Source organism: Lepisosteus oculatus, chromosome 5, assembly GCF_040954835.1.
Source record: "Lepisosteus oculatus isolate fLepOcu1 chromosome 5, fLepOcu1.hap2, whole genome shotgun sequence".
NCBI lineage: Eukaryota > Metazoa > Chordata > Actinopteri > Semionotiformes > Lepisosteidae > Lepisosteus > Lepisosteus oculatus.
In genome coordinates, this window is record NC_090700.1 from 17,033,268 (window position 1) to 17,055,993 (window position 22,726).

Below are 22,726 nucleotides of genomic sequence, written 5' to 3' on the forward strand. Positions count from 1 at the left end.
ACTTCAGTCATTGATGCATAAAAGCAGGAGAAATATTCTGATATAAAGAGATTCAGAGCAGCAATATTGCTTTATAAACAAAAGTGCGACTCTGTGATGACTCAGCCTAAGGCTGCATTCTTTTATTCCCAGCTACAGACCGGCCTACTGTACCACTGCGACTTCACTTTGTCCTCCAAAAACAAAGCCGTCTGTTGCAAATGCAGCCTCAAGGATCTAAACCCTTTAAAAATTACAACAGAACTATCTACTACTGAGTGACTACACTGCCTTTAACCGTTTCTGATATGTTAAGATGCTGGAAACACCTAGGCTACTTTGTTGCTGTCACCAAACATAGTCCACAAAGCAGTTACTTCTTGCAGCAGACAGCAGCAGACAAAATACAGATAATGTATATGAGCAAGGGAATCAAAATGTCCCTGCCTGTCTCTAGATCAAAGAAACAAAGGAGTTTTCAGGTTCCTTTGAACATTGCTGAGAAAGCAAATTTTGAATGTCAATGTAAGATCTTGAACGACAACACCCCCAACTATGAAAAAGTAGTTAAACAGACACTGTATCACTAGATTTTCTCTTTACATTTGCTGCCTTATAGTAGTAAACTGATCACATCCTGTCCCATTCTGTAAAAAAGTGTAGAGTTAAATAAGGATTCTGTGTAAAATTACCTGAAAATCCCTCCTAAAGTATATTAAGTGCTCCTACAGCACATTTTTCACTCCCACTGCACCATCCATGCCAAAGCAAGATGATGCTGTTTTTAGAGCACAAAGTGTCCTAGCCTGGCGTTAAACAAAGATATTTACTGAACTGCTTTGGCAGAGCATGTACTGGAAATCTTTCTTCACCGTTAATCGACAGCAAAGCAGCAACTGCAGGACTAGGATGTTCATAAATCAGCGGTTTTCACAGATACAGCAAAAATGTGCTCTCACTGCAGTCAGGAGTCACCTGTCCCAGCCCTGGTAGGGCACCGGAGCTCAGTGGATTGGAATACAACAGCAAGATTAGAACACTGAAGCAAAAAGGAGAGGTTTTTAGATAATAAATGTAACCCTGCTAAATAAGACCCAGGCTAAAACTGTTTCTATGTTTTAGGATTATCTACTGTATTATAACAGAATTTTGTAAGAAAAAAAGTTAAATTCCCTGGAACCTTCAAATGATGTGTCATAAGCACTCAGATGAAAAGGAAGGATTAGACTTGTCAATTTGACATTGCTGGTAATCCTCAATTACATAATAACGATATACCTGTCAGGCCTGTAGAAAAGGTCAAATAAAACCCTTGAAAGCCTTTTCTGAAATATGGCATTGCACAGATGTGACAAAGCTACAGTATAACCACAACTTCCCACTACAATATTTTGTCCTCTCCTTCTTGAATGAATTCTTTGACATTTTGGGGGAGATTTGGTCATTTAAAGTGGTAAATTCCTCTTTGCACATACCCAGACTACCTTGAAGACACTGTTACTTGTAAACTAACTACACACGTTACTGGATTCCAAAATCCCCTTCAATGTGACACAGGTTGAGAATGTTTTTTAGTGTTATTAGAATTTTTCTGCTCCACCTAACACATTCAAGAAGCTGGCCATTCTTAGAGTAGCAGAAACACTGATGAGCAATTGTTTGATTATTATTCCAATTTAATTATGTGTACCAACCTGAAGAAAAAAGGAGCACTGGTGCAAAAAATATTTGTTTCCAAAATGATGATTGTTGTTTTGCAATTTTAACTGCAAAGCAAAGCCAAATGCAAAGCTTTTCCTTCAAGCGATGCCCGTTGCTGTTATTAGAACTTATTGAATAGAAAGTTGGTCTTCGCATACATCACAAGCTCCAGAATGGCAACCTGGTAGAAATAGTCTTTGCAGGAATCATCATTGTCTCGACATTGTGTGTGATTCATCCTTGAGTAAGCTAAGCAGGTGTGAGCCTGGTCAGTACCTGGATGGGGTCCATGTGGGTCCCAATGCCCCAGTATAGTGACGGGGACACTATACTGTAAACAGGCGCCGTCCTAAAACCAAGGCCTGACTCTCTGTGGTCATTAAAAATCCCTGGCTGCTTCTCGAAAAGAGTAGGGGTGTAACCCCAGCGTCCTGGCCACATTTCCCATTGGCCCTTACCAATCATGGCCTCCTAATAATCCCCATCCATAAATTGGCTTCATTACTCTGCTCTCCTCCCCACTAATAGCCGATGTGTGGTGAGTGTTCTGGTGCACTATGGCTGCCGTCACATCATCCAGGTGGATGCTGCTGGTGGTGGTGGAGGAGAGTTCCCATTACCTGTAAAGCGCTTTGAGTGGAGTGTCCAGAAAAAGCGCTATATAAGTGTATGCAACTATTATTATTATTATTATTATTATTATTATTATTGAGTGGATGCTACTTGGTCCAGCATACACACATTTTCTTTGCCTTAGCTCAGCAAAAGTGACTCTCTTTTCCTGATAAGTATCTTTAAAATTAATGCAGACACCCTTTCAGTTGCACAGTATATAAGCCGTTTTAAGGCCTGTATTCTTTCTTAAACCTTCAAAAAAGACACAATCTTTTTTCCAGGCATCATTTTGCTAATTTCACATTTCTGTACCAGTGGTTTAGTGCTTGCTTTTGTATTAGAAGAGAATCCGTCAGACCTTGATTTTGGAACAGGCTGAATTCCCTCTTACTCAAATCCTCCAGCTTTTTGTCAAGAATGTTAATATTTGAATGATGTCCTTTATTTTGTACATGACAGGAATTTCTTTTTTAACTGAGAGATAACGTCTGTACCCTGATAATGCAAATGGTGAAAGCTCAGATATTTTCTCCTTGTTTCTTCAATTTTCTTCCATTTCATTTGGCTGTATCTTAATCTTATGGTCTATTCTGTATTGGAGATTCCCAAGTGAAAGATGAGCATTCATTGAATTCTTGAAGCTCCCGACCAGACAAACTGACATCTGGATACAACTGCATTTTCAACTTCTGACACATTTGATTAGCAGTAAGCAGAAATTGTTGAGGACGCTTTCAAATAACTCTAACAGCTTTCTTGATATATACTTTACGGTGGAAAAACCACCAATATTTCTGCTTAAACCTATATCTATTTGTGATGCTGCTATTAATCTGTGATGGCCAGGAATGGACGACCAGCATGTAAACAATGATGACCCCTCTCCTCTGACTCATCTATAAGCTTATTGCTCTTGGACTACCAGACATTTTACACTCTAATCTTCTGTGCTAATAAATTAAGAGTCTGTAGAATATATCATAAAAACAAACCAAAATTGCTAATAATTATAAATTATTATTAAATTATATAAATTATTTACCTCAAAGACAATTGTTCTATGACATGCAAAGATCTTTAAAATGACACTGAAATAGTATATGTAGCATGTGTAGGTTAGAAACTGAAATACCTTCAAGGAATCCTGAGTAGGATAAAAATGCTTTTTGTACAGGAAAAAATTAAATTTGTCCTGTCACACCAGAGTATCCCACAAAATCAAAAATAATTCATTTTGCATATGTATCCAAGGGGACTAAATTCAAAACAATTGCTAGATTGCAAAAATATACATAGTTTTACAGTTACATCATGAAAAACGCAGCAACACAACAAATTCAGTATAAAGTTCCATCAGACACTATATATTTTGAAAAACTACAACTCAATCAATGCAGAATAAGGCTTTTATCTGGGTGCTTGTTTGAATAAGGTACAAAAGAGAAAACAAGGAAAACATATGGAAGGTTCAATTTGACAAAGGCATTTCTCAGTCCTATCATTTAACATCACAAATTAACATCACCACCTACCCAGCTACAGACACCGGTCGCCTGAAACATGTTTTAATCATGACCCTGAGGTAGTACAATAAACTACAGAGAAGGAGGAGACATTTCGAGATTTATGCCTATACGATGATTTGCTTACTGAAATGACCTTTGCAAGGTTGCAGGATTCAAGAGTGATTTGCTTGTCCCCTATGTGGCACCTGAAGGAACACGACAGCCAACAATTTCATAGCGGCTCTCTAAAAAGCCTAAAGAAAAGCAAGTCACACACTCCGTGACGTGGGTATCTCAACCCACTCCATCAGCACTACAAAGAGACTGATCGTCAGTCCTTACAGTAACACAGACATGATTAAATTATGAGATTAGACCAGTAATAAGGTTTTCCAAATTCATTTCCATTTTTATTAATATGTAAGGGTCGCTGCTGGCTGTGTCTGTTCTAAGCAAGAGATCAATGGGATAAGAAAGACAGGATATTATGCAGACTCTTATCAGAAACGCCACTTTGGTGATGGTTCCGCTTCATTAAGTGGACGATAATGCACTGACTAAAAGAAAAAGTGAGCAAGAGACAAAGGCAAAAGTGAGAAAGAGACAAAGGGATTCATAAAGATTGGACAGCTAATTTGGCCTAGTCAATCACTGAGGCAGAAGAAAAACTCTGCTTATGCCAAAGCAGTAACGTTATTCAATTTACTGAAAAATCTCAGTATGGAATCCAAAGAAGAGGAGGGTCCAAAGCTGCAGTTCTGCACTGCTACCGAGTCTCCTCTTTCAGCTGCTTCCCCGAAAACACAGACAGACGGAACTCTGAAGTTAGATTATATTGGTATGAGTTTGTCTTATTGATGCTGTGAGACTATGGCATGATGAAGGAGGACATAAATGTGTGAGTGTTTAGCAGAATGTCACAGACATGAGGCAGATAGTTGACTGAGGACCGGGAGGTATAATTATGTTAACTGTTTTTATGTTACCCGCTGTCCCCATACAAGAAGTGCAATTAAAGCAATCACAGCTCAGGGAAATGACATGGACCTAGCTTATGTTGCCTGGCTGGTTTTTATTTTTTCACATTTAAGCACAAAAACTGCACCATCCTCCTTTTTACTTTAGACATTGTATGGAAAAACGTAAATATTCCACATTGCATATGAAATCTGTATGGTCACGCCTATATTGCCTTTCTTGGAGATTTGAGCTAGGCCTTCTTGTACTTTTTCCACTTTCCATTTTGTAGAATTCCCCTTCGAGGCTGTGAATTTCCCTGACGAATCATCTAAGACTCAAACAGAAAATCAGGGGGATATGAAGGTGATTCATCTTCCAGGTAAGTCTGGATTCTAACAAACCACTGGATCTTCTGGGGTTTGTTCAACTGTAGTTCAATATTACTGACCCATAACTGAGCTCATTTCTTGAAAAGATCTTTTACAAGAACCTCTAGCTTTTAAGAATGTTTCCTGGGGTTACAAATTGGAACAATAATTCTAATTTTGGGGTTTACGCTTCCTTTAAGTCCATATTAATCAATAATTGGGTGTCTGGAACTTGTGCCATTCAACCCAAAATTAACACTGCTTACACAGTAGTTTTTAACACAGAATAATTTCTGCCCATTTCTACATCATTAATTCAAAGCCTATTCAGAGTTATTTAAACAAGTAAAGGACAGAAACAGTTTCTTAAATAAGCAAAGAATGGAGTCTTGTTTGCCAAGTGTTTTGACAACAATAGAGAAAATGCAGGGCAATTCTAAAACCAAGGTCTGTGTATAAGTAATAAAAAACATGACAGAAACTAAACTGTTTAATTAATGGTTCAATGGGCATTATTAATAAGGAATTTTCTAGTAATAAAAACTATCACAACAGCTATGACTCAAAACACCTGTTCTAGGAAGGTTCTTCAACATTTATAAAGCACTTTCTAATGTGCTGTCAACTCTACACTAACCTTCACATACACCTTGCAAGGGAATATAAGAGTGATGCAGTATTTGACAGGGCCCAATTCTGTATACATAGACAGAATGCCACTGTCTATTCATCAGCACTTGCATTAGTATGGGAATTGCACTGACATGATGTGTTGACTGGAAAGTTCTCAATTAAACTGAGTTCCGGGACCTTTACTGCAGAGTGAGAAACCAATATAATTAAGCAAGGCTGTCTATAATATTTATCAGCAAAGAGTAAAAGTAAAGCAACCACAGACTGCAAAAATCAATTTTTACAAAAATGAGCATTTTGAGCATAAGCACTTATTAAATAATAGATTTAAGGAATTTTAAACTCAAAAGTAGTATGATGAAAGCTATATAAAAAATTGCTTGTCGCCATAAACACCCATTATACATTCTTCTGACTCATTAAAAATGAATCCTTGCAGATTTAAAAGAAAGAGAATGGAGAGGCAGACTTCGCCAGAAGAGCAAAGCACAAGAAAGAAAAGGAAAGACATTGAATGGAAGGTCATAGTCAACCATAAGTAAAACAACTGGCCTGTCTCTGTGTAACATGGCTTTTGGACACAACTCTGTAATACTCTATAGGGCTTCAAGATGGAACTCAGATGAGATGATTTCTGGTTCCACAATGGACACTGAATTCCACACCCCATACACACCTTTTTCTGTCTACCCCATAATGGAACCTCCACCTTCATCCTCACTGACCGATAGGCCACTACACTGATAAAGTCCCTTTATTTGCAAAAAGGCAGTTGTAACAGACTTGCAGGCGGCACCAGACTTGTCTTTATAAGCCCTGACTTCCTGTATTTGGGGGGGGGGGGGCGATCATGATGTTAATCAGAGTGAAAGGTAGTATGGTAATAATGCACAGTAAATTCAGAAGACTTTAAGGTGGTAAAAGTATATCAAGAAATTGTAAAGTATTAACATACGATTAATGTTTATTGAACATACAGATAATCTTTGGTAAGTGTTCATCATTGCCATACACATATCCCTGCCTTGAGGTACTGTTGGAAGAGTTGAGTCTCCTTAGATTCCTTAGATACCACCAACCTGTAGGGTTTTATTCATCTTAAAGCTTCTAGTACACAAAAGACTCCTGCCTTTTCTATGCTAATATTTGAAATATAACTTTGACCTTGCACTGCCAGGTACATGGGGCCGACTGAAATACTCATTTAGCACATCAGCCATTTCCCATTTCCCTTTCGTTGTCTAGAAAATGCTATTTCAAAGAACCACCCATAGCACCTGTACAACAGTGAAAGGAATGCTAAATTAAACAACAATGAAGTCACTTCATGCAGCATCAACTAGTTTCGTTGTGGATTTTATGCACATCCACTTTCAGATCCAACTTTAAGCTTCCATTAATGATTGAATAAAATGAAAAGAGAACGTACAATAGACAGACAGAGCCGAGTTATGTGAACAAAGGCTGTCATCATCGCTGGTAATACTTCCTGTGCAACAATACAAGGGCTTTTCTTTGGTTTGTGTTTTTATGACAGAAGCTTTCAGTGCACCAGTCCTTACATGCACGAAAACTAGCGTGTGTTTGAAGACAAACAATTCAGCCAAACCATGGGGCACAGTGCATTTGTTTTTGTACTCCAATTTCTCAACGTTCCTTGGTACTCTTTCCAGTGTGTAAACACTGAAGGATGGTGACTGAACACCTGTGCAAGCAAAGGGAGAAAAGCCTGTCAGCCTGTTCTTCCCTTTGTTCAACACAAGGACACCTGCACAGCTCTCTGTTGCGAGTAACACTGCATACTACACAGCAGAGGTCTTCACAAAGTCTACCTCAATATGGCACCTCATGACAACCACATTATCCCATTATTTGAGTTCTAACTTCCAGCTAACTTGCTCGGGTAAATGTTTTTTCCTATAAAGGGAACTCTTTCACCTTGAACTCATAGACCTCTTCGACCAACTGTACAGAGGAAGCAAATAAGTCACTCCCTGCCATTGTGTCCCATGGGAGCACAGAATTAAGATGATATCTATCCACTTTTTTCTAACAACTACATCCAAATCAGGGTCTGGTGGAGCCACAGCCCATCTCAGGAAGCAATGGGTATAAGCCAGGATACACCTTCGAAAGGACGTCGGATAAGAACCTATGAATACATGAAGAGTTATAAAACAGGAAAAGATAAAAAGGCCCATCTAGCTTATGTTGTTGATTGATCTGATTTCTCTTAGCCATGTCGGTAAAGAAATTGCCAACTCACATAACCCCTTGTGTACAGAAATAGCTACTGATCTCAGTCTCAAAGGTACTTTCCTTCCATTAGCACTGTGGTTTTTATCCCAAAGGATCCTAAATCAACTGTGCACATGGGAGAGTACAGTTAAAATGTAGTATACACCTGGGTGAAATGTGGTAGTCTTACAAAGTAAACTTAGGTCAGGGACATTTAGGTAGAACAGATAATACAGGCCCAAAGCAGATTTCAGCCCGAAGACTGGGCTTAAAATCCTTGCTATGATTAACAGTGCCATGAGATCTTTAATGACTGGTTAGTCAGGTCACTGTGATGAAGATAATGAGAGATGCACCTCTCCTTCATCTGTGCAAAACCTTCTGTACAAGACTGCAGAGCTTGCAAAGTGTCAACAGATGAATGTCTTGATGGGTGGGCAGGATCAGTGTAGCTACAATGGTTTTTGTTGTGATCTTAGAGATAAAGACACAAATGGAGATTTTCAAAATGGGTTTACAAGAAAAGCTAGCTTGGCACTGCTCATTTATAAAATAAAAAGGAATAAACGTACCATTAGAAAGGAGGAGATGTTTTCTTTTCTGAGGAAAAAAAGCCACTGCAGACTACTGCTGTTACATCTCTCCAGACTCCCACATGAGGTACTAACCATATGCAACTTAGTGGCACGTTCACCACTCTATTAATTCACCATTGGCACGGAAAGCCTGTGTAACCCAGCAGTGCTTGCACTACATCTCTCTCTCCTTGTCATCTTATCATTGGAAAGGCCGTGCAGTGCCAATGGAGCATGGAATTACCAACTGTACATCACAGCTGTCAAAATTCATTTGCCAGCATTTGCCTGTTCCAAAAGACCCAGCTCAAGGTCAAACAGCCACAGATTTGTGATTCTCGAAAAGCAAGTACTACTCTGTCAACTACGCCATCACAAATTACAACCCTTTTTGTCACATCATGACCTTTCCCAATGACATACAGCAGTACGGACACAAAAAAGCATAATGTAAAATTGCAGCAATTCATTTATCCCTTCTCCCCGGTTCTATGGTTTAAAAGCTTCAGATGCGTGATGAAAAATTTGCACCTCAGATGCTATGGCATTTAACGAGTAGTGTCAGAATCACCCTGAGCTGAGAAATGACTGTGCCACTTGATTACTTAATTACAGCTATTAAATACAGTAATTGTTTGGAGAAGTTAACCGAAGCATAGCATATACAGTATTTAAAAAAGTAATGCTATGCTCTTTTGGGATTTTGTGACTTTGCAGGTTTCAAAAGATGTCCTTTATTTTTCTGCTTCAAAAAACACACCCTGTCAGCACTTTACAGGTGTTTACACTGAGTGGCCTCTTTATTAGATACATCTACCTAATAGAGTACCCATTTACCCATTTGGGGGCGTAGACTCAACTAGGTGACGAAAGTGCACAGTTACTGGGGGGCTGGCCCATGGAGACTGTCAGGTGTCCCATAGCCGCTGCACATTAGCCGGTGGTGGATCTCTACCCCAATTAGCTGATTTCATCTCATCCACAGATGCTTGACTGGATTTAGATCTGGTGACTGGAGAGGCCACCACATCAAGCTGAATTCACTTTATGTTACTGGAGCCATTCCAGGACCTTCCTAGCTTTGTGGCATGGAGCAGATGTGTACACTGATGCCATGCACCCAATCAGCAACATTGTTCAGATATCCTGTGGCATTCAAACATTGCTCTACTCATATCAAGGGACCCAATGTGTGCCACAAAAACACACCCCAGACTATTACACTCCCACCATCAGCATGCACTATAGACAGACGGTCGGGTGGATCCATGCAATGGTGCGATTTTCACCATATCCTGGTCCTCCCATTAACGTGAAACCACAGGAACTATGATTCATCAGACCAGGCGAAGTTTTTCCAATCCTCTAGTGTCCAGTGTTCCTTAGCCCCCTGCAACTGCATCTTCTTGTTTTTTTGCTGTCAGGAGTAGAACTCGGTTCGGTCATCAACTGCCGTACCCCATCCGTTACAAGGCATGAGGAGTTCTGTGTTCTGATTTGCCTCTTTCGGCACCAATGTTGTACTTCGCTGTTAGTTGACTGACTGTATCTTGTCTGTTACTCTGTATAAGTTGCGTCAGCCTCCACTGGCCACCTTCATCAACGGTCTTTTATTTACGATGACAGGACTGCCGTTGGCCGGATGTTATTTGGGTGGTGGCCCGTCCTTGATGCGCCCATTACAATGTCGTGCTTGAAAACGCCAGCAGGGTTGCTGTTCCTAAACACACTCACGTTGGCACATAAGGCACCAATTACCATACCGTGTTCAAAATCACTTAAATATTTTGTCTTGGACATTCTCCCTCTGACTTGCACACTCTATCCATAGGTACGCTGATCTGATTTAAATAGCATTGTCTGCATTTAGGATGCTGACACTAATTAAACACAAAATTACATGGGAAGAGTTGTTGTACCTAATAAACTGGCCATTCAGTGTAAGTCTGTAACATCCCTGCCTAAGCAGGTAATAGTAATGAAACACACATCACATGTTGTTAATTTGTATACTCTATATGCTTGTCCCTCTGTGATATTTAGATTTCAAACAAGCAGAAAGTACTGTAATTAAACAGTAGTTTTTCAATCTAGTAATTCTCTGAGGTTGGGCATTCAAACTGGCTAGTGGTTAGGCACCTCAAAATGCATAACAATTTAAGATCTGTTTTATGCCTTTTGAAACCTTATAAAAACATTTTAATCTAAGCATTATATATATATTTATCATCTCACTTTTGTTTCAAACCTAATAAAACAGAATATCAGAAAGGCTGCAAAGACATATTTTTCCTTCAATTTCTGTAATGGGACAGTAGTAGTTCTAGGTTTAAAAACGTTTTCAAAACCAAAATAAAGAAGCACAATTAAGAGTTATCAAGTGTCAGTTTAAAGCAACGATGAATTTTAAAATATTTTGCGACGACGCTTCTAAAAAATAAAGATCAAAAAGGAGCAAAGCACATGAGAGCCTGCAGTTGCTTCACCTGAAGAGGCTGAGATTATAAAGCAATGAGAATCTAAATCAGATCCCCGTCTGCTTATTTTCAATTTCAATTACACTGTTAATAACAAAGAACCGGAAATGAAAATCTGATATAATGGTTGAAATTTGAAAATAAATCAAGCGTGTAACAAAAGCTCAGAAAGGCTAATGGCAACCAAATTCTGCTTCATCCATGGTGCTCTTACTTGTAATCCTTTATGACATCACTTACTCAAATACTATAAAAAAATCACACCTCTCTTTCTCACATTTATTTTCATTTTTATCCTTCCTTCACCCCATCTCCAGCTTCTTCATCAATTGGTAAAGTATGGGGGTCCTAAATTCATCGTTCTATGGCCAGGTGGTTAGGTCTCAGCCAAGCGAGTTAAGCCAAAACTTCTTATGTCTAAGCTTTCAACATGAGGATTTTTTCTAATTGGCTATTGACGTCTAATTTAAATATGCAAAACCTAACAACAATATAAATTAGTAAAAGAAAAGGTACAGAGGGTAAAATCCAGGAGCCTTTTTAGAAGCTTGGTTCTGGTCACCATAACTAAAAATATGGCCATGGAGCAGTCTTTTGGGAAAAAGCTCATTAGAATCAGAGGATAAAGACCCAAAATCCTTCTTAGAAATAGCGTCAAGTTAGATGAGGTTGAAAAAAAAACATACTGCAGCTTTATGATTGCACGTTTGGATCTATAGGTAATATATGGAAGACTGTTTCACTGTGAAACAAATTGAATGGAATAATTGGCATTCCTCAATCACTGGGGTGATGTTACAACAATTACATCCAGACTAAAAACACCACCACACCACCTTCTTACAAGAAGGTTTTCAGTAACTTCCCTGCTGAGTATTATTATTAAAACAGTCTGGTGCCAGCAATGTGCACTGTCAGATATATGTGTTATTAACATTTCGGTAGGAGAGCTTTCCAACCCCAACTATAGGTCTTTGATTTTCTCTCTCCTGGAAAGCATCCACGCAGTGATGATAGGTTTTGTTTCTCACAGAGATGGCTACACTGCCCAGCAGAACACTATGAATAATATAGTTTAAAACCAAAGGTCCTTAAAATCAAATACTCCATGCAACTTCACTTAAGATGTCTTTTGGCAAAGAATCAATACACGCAATGTGCAATTCAATAAGCTGCACCACACCAAAGTTTAAATAAACATATTTACACGCCAATATTCATATACAACAGTCAAGCATCTGTCACTTGTTTTGGGAAAAAGCAATACTTGTTATTACAGTACATACAACCCGGAGTAAGCAATGTTGAGCCAATGCATTCTAAATTACAAACCTAATGTCCTCACAAAGCAGAGAGAAAGACGAAGGGGATTCAGAAAGACAACAAGGATGCTTTTTGCTTTTTCCCCCCTCAGACCCCCCAGAAAACATGCAGTAAAGAGACATGAAAACTGTCTAAATGAGACATGGATCCATTCAGTGTATGGAAGATGAAGAGGTTAAAAGATGTACAAACATTATTAATGATGCTCCACATTCCTGAAGATTAGGTACATATTATATGTACCTATTATATTATTATATCAAACAGGACAGCATATTTAAGGGAAAGTCATCATTTCGTCATCCAGCCATGGTCCTTCAAGAAACAGGTGGATAATATCCTTGAACCAATAAGTTTCTAGACAGCAAATGATTTAAGAAGACCAAATGACCGTGTTCAGAATACATGTACCTGGATCTTTGTCTTAAAGGGTTAATTTTTGTATCTCTATTGTTCACTTTTTAACAAACAGTATTAAAAATACAAAATTACTGCCAGACGTTCTAAAGTTGATTGATAGTCCTAAAATGAAACATCCAAGTCAGAGTGGACACAAAACATTTTCAATATCGCTAAGAACTTTAAACAATAAATAATTTTATGTCCTCTTGTAACTCGCTTCAAACTGTCAGATCTATTCTTGCATTTCATAACCTCGCATGGTGTTACTAAAAAAAATTAGTAGTTTAGTCCAATGTGAACAGCTTGTGGAAGGATTGTGGATATTGAATTGAATGACATTCTTCTCCTTCGAGTGTGTAAAAAATAACCCTATATTTGGAAATGAACAAAACACTTGATATATCTTTGATGTCTTCATCATTCTGGGCTTGCCTTTGAAGTTTCCCTTTGAAAGCATCTTAATTGCTCCTTTGAAGCAATTTATTTTCTATTTCACAATGTATGTCAAATAAGAGCAGTTCTGTGAAGGGACTTTCTTCAAGCTCAAACATGTTGGCTCCTGTCTGGTTCTATTTAAAAATGGATAAAGTGCTGCATAGTCCAATTAAAAAAATTGATGAGTTTTGCTTTTTTCATCTTAACTAAAACTGATGAGAATAAAAACAAGAGTTCAAACCTTTAATAATGCATAAAAGGAAAGAGCAAATGAGAAAAAAGTAAATTACATGGCAACTGTCCCAACTGTGTTCTTTTTACTACACAGAGAAACACCTAACTTACCTAACTCTTGTGTATATTTAAAAGAGAAAAACCGTCACATACTTAAATTCTTTCTAGCCAAAAGATAGATAAGTACTACCATGTTAAATAAGATACTTGCAACAGACAACAATCAGACAACAGAAATAAACTTCAAAGCTTTCTCACTTAACTTTTCTTACTATGGATTTGCTTTTGAAAGGATCCACAAAATGTTTTAACCACTGAAACTAAGATGGAACAGGTAAACTTGCAAACCCTGTTTCCCTACTTCTTTGCTATAAACCTGTAAGCGTTTTGTGCTTTCACAAAAAAAAGACAGGGATCTTGCTGCTAGCAACCACATAGCCACCGATTAACAGCACTGAAACTACCACAATGACCATAATGAAATTATTGCAAGAACCTGTCATTGTCACGCAAGCATCTAAACACCATGCAACCCTAAATTCAAAGACATCCATCCATCTTCCAGCCACTTCAGCCAATACAGGGTTATCGGGGGAAAGCCAGAGCCTATTCTGGTAAACAACAGGCGCAAGGTGGGGGACACTTTGGGCAGGACCCCAGTCCAGACACAGACACAATCACACACACTCACATCAGTTTTTCCAGCTGCCATTTAATCTTTCAGTATGTCTTTGGACTGTGGAAGGAAATCCACATGAACATGGTGAGGACATATAAAGTCCTTGCAGAAAGAGCACCAGGAATTGAATCCAGGGCCCCAGTACTGTGAGACAGACAGTCATTCAATATATATATATATCTAAATATATATATAAGTATAAAATGAAAGCAATCAGAAAAGCACAATAAAAAAAACCTCGGCAAATTTAGCTCTCCTTCAAAATGAATGTTTGAGGTAAACACAACACACAAAACATCTTCACCCTTCCGACTCTAAAAAGATCACACCGACTTGAAAAGGAATCAGGTTGGCTGACATCACTGCATTTTCTCCTTGTCCTTCAGTCATTACCGGCATCCACAGCAGGCTGCAGCATGGCAGAGCTAGCATTAATGTAGCAGACTTTGGAATGTCCCAATTAATAAACAGAGTTACAGTAATACACATTACCTGGTGACTAGATTTGGATGCAAGTGAAGAACAAGTCATAGGGGATTGTGGTAAAAAAAACAGAGAACATCTTTCAATAAACACTCAATGTATTTTATATTTGCCTCTGCTAAAATCTTCTTGGCACAAAGGTTAATTTGTTTCCACACATGACTGAGTTTATTATTTCACACATTCACCTACGACAAATGTTGCTGCATACAAAATGTTAGTGATGTTTCTGCGGTGCAGTATGCTTTAATTTCTGATGCTGCATCCCATTGCAGACAACATCTGTACTCTTAAAAGCATGCAGAGGAAAGTGATTATCTCAAAACCAACACATTTGCTCTAATTTAGAGACTCCCGACTTGCATAAACAAATACTACTGAAAACATATGTAGTCTCATTTTGAAAACTAAAATGAAGGAACTCCCTTTGCAATCGTTTTATTTGTATAGCCCATAATGTGCTTTTGTATAATCACAAGTAGGTTTCTAAGCATGCGTTGGGATTGCAATCTGTTAGACGTGTTTGGCGTCGATTTACAATATAAATTGTTTATTTTTTAATCTTACAAAACATCTTAATAATAAGGAGGTTCAATGTGTTCTGTGATGTTTTCATGTTTAAAATCCACTTTGTCATTGCAGCAGGCAGGGGAAAAGAAGGCAAGTTTTCTCCCCGCAACATAACAGAGTAGACTGTGGGGATGGCCTACTGTCACCTGAGGAGTATGAAAACAGTGACTGGTTGGGTGATCGTATATAAACAGGAAGCACAGGCCTTTTGAATGTCTGATGTATGCTATCTACAGAAGAGAACAGATTATGCTGTGGCAGATGCGTACTGGTAAATTCCCTACCTGCCCAATGTCTAGGCAGGGACTTGAAGCAGCTAGAGATGATACAGAAGGTACACTGTTGTGGTTTGTGTTCTGGAATGTATCATAAAAGCACTGCATTGTACCTCATTATTACCTGCATGTATCTGCTTCCTGATAACCCAACAATTCAAGATCATAACAACACACCACCCCTCTAGGTGCTACAATATGAACAAGGTTTCATTCCTGTTTGGAGTTTCAGATTTGTAACTGAAGGACAGCACTGCAACATTTGTGTCTATACTTATCTTAGAATAAAAACTTCACTTAAAGAGTCAGATACCGATCAGACGACCCTGCCTACATTTCCGAAACGCATATAACCATTTTCAAGAAATTTCATTAAGGGAGCTTCTACCTGAGCAGTTAACGTACTGTATAAGTTACACATTCCGATGACTCATCTCCCTCAAGGTACACAGTAGGCGATAAGCCAAAAGCAGAGGGGAGTTACCTTGCATCAGCATGCAGTGGCATTACAGCAACCCTATAATATCTTTACTATTGAGTCAATGAATTACATTGAGGTGTACAAGGCACACCTCAAATCAAATGTAAACCCCAGTTCATTTTTGTACACTACAAAATAAAGACACGGTTAGCTACAACATTGATCTACAACAGCAATGTTCAAAAGGGAAATTGAAGTTTTGGAAAAACAATTGTAGAAGTCTGAATTGCAGTCCCTGGTCTTAAAATCAGAGGAACAAAAAATATTCTAATAGGTAAAGATGTTATTGTACTACAGAACACTCAACACAGAGAATTTGAGTCGTGTAATAATTGGTTGCCTAACTTAGCAACAGAAAATGGATCTGTTCTCATGTGCTACATATGTTAAAAAAAATAACGCTGAACATGGTTAACAAAGCAAAATGTGTGTGGGGTATACATGTACAGGCATGTGTCAGGTGCCATTTGTCACCATAAATGCAGCATCACTTACTTCTCTCCTTGCAGTTTAGTTGTTTTCACAATCAGATCCTGTGTCTGTTCCTTGGCTGCCTGGGAAACACAAAATAGATTACCATCAGTAAACAGAGACAGCCACTGCAGAGAAAGTCACCTTGGTGTTACGGTTCCGCTGTGCTCCAATCCTTACAGCAAACGTTTGGGGCTTAAGATAAGCCGATGTGGGTGAATAAGTTTAAAACCACAGCTGGTCAATATTACAGAAACAGTTGTTACCTACATTTACTATAGTTCAGCAAATTTAAAGCAGCAATGGTTAGATATCAAAGCACTGACACGTGAGGCATATGGGTTAATTTGTCAATATGTTTCCATGAACAGTGAAGGTTTAACAGTGAAGTATTTCACCATCTGTATCAAAGAAAAGGGCTACGGAATACTTTATTCTCGGCATCTACTGTAACTCAATATGTTTCAAATCTATATTGAAGCCCCCTCCAGCATTGAAAAATCTTTCATTTTAAACCAATTGGGATTAGCCGATATCTTACCCATAACATAAAACAATACAGGGATATAAATACATGATCACTTGCTAGCTGGATCTATAACCTTATTTGGAAAATAAGATGCAAGGGTGGGTGATGGGCTATGTTTAGGAAACACTGTGTAGCTTTCTGTGATTTCTGTGCGCTGCACATACAGACAATCTGTGTAGATTAATAATAATTAATAATAGATACCTTTCTTTATTCACAGAAGAACCTGACAGTAAGGCTGTCTCACACATGGAAACGGGTATATTGGATCAAATGTTTAATTTTAAATATAGTGATCCTAAAATGTGTGCTTCTCCAAATGCACTTTATGGTAATTGAAAGAGAAGTTTTAGAGTACATAAGGTGCTTGTAAACATCTGTATGTAGATCAGATAAGGTGAACAAATCATTTTTGCTGAGCTGAATCCTGGGAGGCCTCCTGAACTGCCCTGTGACTTCATGCATCCTCTAAAACTAAAAAGCCTAGACCCTCCTTCCAGCTGGCTGCTCTAATGATGGAACTGTGGGAGCAGAACTGTCTTTCAGAATGTGTAAATTCAGCGCAGCTCTTACTCACTCACTCTGGAAGAGTCACAGAGGGAACAGATAAAAGCAAACACAAAACTGGTGTCTGTTTGACGAGATGGGAGCAACTGCGTCATGTAAAGTGGGATAAAGCTTTTACAGGATGAAACAATGTGACTGGCAAAAACTATGCTCAGTTCTTAAATAGACTTTCTGAACGCAGATGATGTTGTGTAAATAGAGCTATTAAGAGGTCCTTTCTCTTCCCTCTAATGTCACCCCCATAACTACTCTTAAAGTAAGTGGCATGACCTTCAACACCTTACAAATCATATAGTACGGGTCTTATATGTTTGTAACTAAAAATCTTACAGAACACGAACTAATAACTGTTTGCATTGGAATCCAAAAGTTGAACATGAGCCAGAGACTTGAGACTATATGATCGTGTTACAAGCTCTATAACACAGTAAGCCATTGTAGCGGAGCTAGTTTGGACATGGTGATGTCATCACCCTCCCTGCGCATAGCAGGGACCTCAGCTGCCTAGGTCTCCTTTAGCTCATGCGGCTGGCTCCCTGGTGCGTTACGCCAGAGACCCCGGTTCGCGCCCCAGGTGTTGCGGGACGAAACGGGTGGGGTGGAGCGGCGGAGGGCACAAGCCCGCGCGGAACCGCGACGGTCACACCATGACATATATTCATCGGTCATACAAAAGCACCCTATTACTATAAGCAATTTCAGATAATGATGTTTCAAAAAATGAACAAGGTAGGTAGTGAATGAGCTACTGACAGTAACCTCATAGATACACAGAGGGACCGGTGGGAGTTTAAAACAAACTACCTGCCCATATTGTTGAAGCTAACACGTAAGAAATCTCACAGCAACATCTGGCAAGATGTTCAAATCAAATAACTAATTATTAACTTATTAATAATTATTAAACTTAATTATTAACTACTAAAATGTTAAACAGACCATTTGAGACCTTGTTCTTAAACTCTAGGTTGTGTGTTGATGTTCAGTGTGTATGATAACTGTTATCTCTAATAATATGCTACACCCTCCATACCTTCAGCCTGTTTGTCATATCCTCACAGCAAGTGCTCATGGCGTGGATGTCTTCATGAATACTCTCCAACTCCTGAGTGAAAACAGGAAAAGATATAAGGACATCCAGAGAGATCCCAGGAATTAATGGATAAGTAAATATGCATGCATATGACTTTTTAAAGCTCTGGTCCTAGGAATGCAATACTAGTAAAGGTTTTTTATCTAACAACCAGGTGAACATTTTTATATTGCATTTATAACACTCATATGTCTTAGGACCTTGACAGCTGATATGCAGGGTAACATGTAACACACATCTGAAATGTACTTCTTTTCATATACTATGTATATGAACTGTACAGTAAAAATTAAACAAAATGAAAATAAGACCAGCACAAGTTGGAATACATACTGTGACAGTCAACACAAAATGGCATACAAGCAGTATGTACACCTACAGTGAAAAGGAGCAACAAGCAAACCACACTACCAGCCTGAGCATCAAGGACACAAGGAAGACTGTGGGTCAAAGCGACCACAGGTCAAGAATCGACCAGTTCTGTTAATGTGGGTAGTGCATTCCTCCACTGGAGTAAGGGAGGAAAATTAATGGAATCTGGTTGGGACCTGATAGTTCACTGTGACCAACTCACCTGTAATTGTTTTCTTAATCGTACAACACGTACAAGCAATATCAACTGATAAACTTAATTAAATCCTGTACTGGAACAGCATGATAGCATATTCAAATTAAAATACAGGACATTATTTCTTGCTATATGCATATACTAATGTTGTCTTTTGGTGGGTTCTGCTCAAAGGAAGAAACTACAAAGAGTTACAGAGCACCTAGAGAAATGCTCAACTGGGAAGAACTGAAATAAAAAGAAAAAGCTCAGAACTGCAATGTGGTTTAAATTTTTTTGTAAAATCTACAATTGTACCTGAAATAGGATGATGAATTAAGCCCCACTGTTGTTTGAAATATTACAGGTGTGACAGGGGATCAGCATGTGCTATGGGTGTGACACAGAACAGAACTCAACAAACGCCACATCTCATTGACTCCCCTCACCTCTTTGACATCTTTAAAAATCCGGACAAATTCCTCATTGATGGCCAAGCTGCGCCTCTCTATGTCTCCTCGCAGGTTTCTGCGCGTGCGCAAGCTGTTTTCGGTGAAGAAGGCCGACAGGGCTTTCAAAGCTTCCAGCATCTCCTTCACACACATGCACAGAAAATAAAAACACAAAACTATGTTCTCACCATGTCTTTTTTAGATCTGCAATTGCCATTTTTTTAAATAATATATAGAGAAATCTGGCTATGAATATATAATTTTGCTCCAGGTCCTTTGCAAACATTTAGGCACCATTTCCAAAAATGTGATTGAATTTGAAGATACATCCTTTATCTTATCAATTCTGTTAATAATTCAATGGAGGGACACATGTGTTTCCAGGTGATTTAAAGAAAACGAGTTCCATTCTATTGATGCCTGGACTCATATTTCAGCCAGCTCGAGAGTGGTAGTAAAATAAGGCCCAAAGGCCAATTAAGCATTCAGTGCACACTAAACCTTGTGTAAGGACACAAACGCACCCTCGCAAATGAAGGAAACCCAGCCTGACACAAAACAAGTGGACCTGCCCCATCAGAAAATATGTGTTAGAATATACGAGCAAGAGTGAAAGATCACGATTTCACTGTGTTGTACTTGATTCACGCACAGTATGCAGATTTAGTATGCAAACTTATACGTCGCATTGCTTTCTAAGTAGGACCTTTCATAGTTTTCATAAATACCGCAAGTAAGAAGGAGAAATGTTTATAAAAATAACACTGAAAAGCCCATCCCATTGCACTCCAGCTCCAGTTTTGGGATCCAGTATTGATTGTTCAGATCTGTAGCATCAGGAAATACAAACAAATACAATTACAATACTTCCTGCAACAACCATTTAATGATGGAACACGCTGTCACGTAACGTTTTACGTTTTAGAAGACCAATAAAAATGACAAATATATAGTGAATTAGAATTTCAATTTCTGTTAGGGTCCTATCTATTTACAGCTCCACAGAATAAGGAAAGACAGCTAGTGCAAAACAATATTCTCGCAATCCCAACCTTGTCATTGTCCAGTCGCGTTTCCAGTATTTTATTGAGTTTTCTCGAAAGCGGATTATTTGGCTGTGCGGTTGCATTATTGCTGTTATTGATAAGATTCGATGTATCAGCTGGAACTTCTACTTTACTATCAGCCATTATAAACAACTACAACACGTCAACAATCCGGAAATCATTGGGGCCGCTTGTCTATAACCTCCGACCAGGAACAATGTCGGAGAAGTCGAGTTCCCTGTCTTAACACCATGTAAAATAGTTTACTTTCAGTAATTGTTGTTTCCTTTTTTAATTAACAATACGTAATCTCATTGAAAATTGTTCAGATGTCTTTCTTCTTTGTTTTGTTTTCTTAAATTGCCTGCAAATTACCTGTAAATCTTAAAAATATTTTTAGATTTTGGTTTTTAATTAACTTTTAAAATATAATTACTCTATCTAAGTATTAAAACATACTTTGTAATGAACTTACACTCGACGAAGACTCCACAGCCAAAACATTGTGTTTTCTTTCTTCTCTTTTCAGCATGGAATAAACCTATTACTTTTTCCTTTGCAGCCTACTCATGCTGATGCAACTACCCACCTGAACTACTTTGTAAGGAACTGGCCCTAACAGAAAACTCACTTGTGAACTTTATCCTTATACGGTACAATTCAACGATGAAAAGCCATCACCCAACTTCAAATATGAAAAATATGTCACTTACCTAAATTAAATAACAGTAACATTAAGTAACATAAATTAAGTAACACTGCTATAAAAAATGTTCCCAGCTCAAGTGTAATTTCTGTCAGAATCAGATAGCAATGACTTCTAAGTGGTAGATTCATTGAGTAATTTGGTAGAAACAGGGACAACAGTTACTTATCTGGAATATTTTTATTTTAGCTGAGCACTGTTGACTTGTCATCCTGATGTGAAGTAAATAAATAATCAAAAATCTGCCAGGCAATGGAAAAGCTCTGAAATAGGACAAACGTTTTGGCAAGAAACTTCACTGAAGGGATCTCACAACAAGCTATATTTTAAAAGCTTCTGAACTCCCTTTCAGAGCTGAACTAGATTAAATGTTCCACTCTTGAGAAATACACAATTCGGGGGAAATTTGTTAGCTTATTGTTTTTATTTCACTAAGTATTCAGCTCAGTTTTTATTCTGACTCTTCTGTTCTGAAGTGTACAGTTAGGCCTTCAATTAACCAGCATTAGCTTTAATGTTGACTTTCAATTGTTGTTTTCTACCAGACTGGAATGATTGCTTTGTCCCTTTGCTTAAGGTGTCGCACCTGAGACTATCAGAAGCATATAAAGTAGCAGGATATTGCCTGTGCTGATGAATAAGACCTGCACCTTCATTCTTTCCTGGTACCAATTTGTATCTGAATTTTTTCATCTTGGAATAAAGTTTACTACTTTTTTAGTCACATTTGTTTATAAGCCCCGAGGCTGTCTGTGATACATACTCTACTGTATATGTGTGTCTATCAGTCAAGAAGGTAGTAAAGCAAATGCTTGGTATTCTAATGCTCAATGACTGAATAGTTTTTCACTTCCCTAAACTCTTAATTAATTGACATGATTATTAAATGACATGTCAGCTGTAAATGCCTTTGGAATTTTCCCAGAAAATTATGAATGCATTTATATGACTTATAAAGTATGCTGGATCCCAGTATACCTTAAACCTCTATGTCAATGTCCTCCCAGGAACCATTTTTGTATATATACAGTATACATCACCTTAGAGAGTGATTTTGTATTCCATATATAGAACCGCTGATCAGCATTTTAAAAAAAAACTTTTTACAAGTGGGTGATGGAACTGGTATTAATTTTTTAACATTATTTGTTACATTTTCTTTGTAGATGAGTTCTGAAACAACATTATAAATGTCAAAGTTTCATTTCCATTCATAAAATGTAAAGACATTCATGTAAAGACTAGATAATAATAATAAACTTTATTTTATATATAGTGCCTTTAAAGGTGGCTTCTCAAAGTGATACAATAATGCCAGAAAGAATAAATTTGAGGACAACAATAAAACTAGAGAAACGTGTCCTAAAATAAACAGGAGGTGT

The 22,726-nt window shown here is 38.1% G+C and overlaps 1 protein-coding gene across 1 annotated transcript in view; it reads right to left on the reverse strand.

Annotated features, from left to right (window-relative positions):
- The window catches only part of cog6 (component of oligomeric golgi complex 6), a 69,138-nt gene extending 48,307 nt beyond the window's left edge, over positions 1-20,831 (reverse strand). The window contains exons 1-4 of the mRNA XM_006628195.3: positions 20,645-20,831; positions 19,590-19,733; positions 18,534-18,605; positions 16,429-16,487 (exon numbers count right to left, since the gene is read on the reverse strand). Of these exons, the coding sequence (XP_006628258.1) occupies positions 16,429-16,487; positions 18,534-18,605; positions 19,590-19,733; positions 20,645-20,782 (413 nt within the window). The 5' untranslated portion in view covers positions 20,783-20,831. The remainder of the gene's footprint in view (positions 1-16,428; positions 16,488-18,533; positions 18,606-19,589; positions 19,734-20,644) is intronic.
- Positions 20,832-22,726: the final 1,895 nt, after the last annotated feature.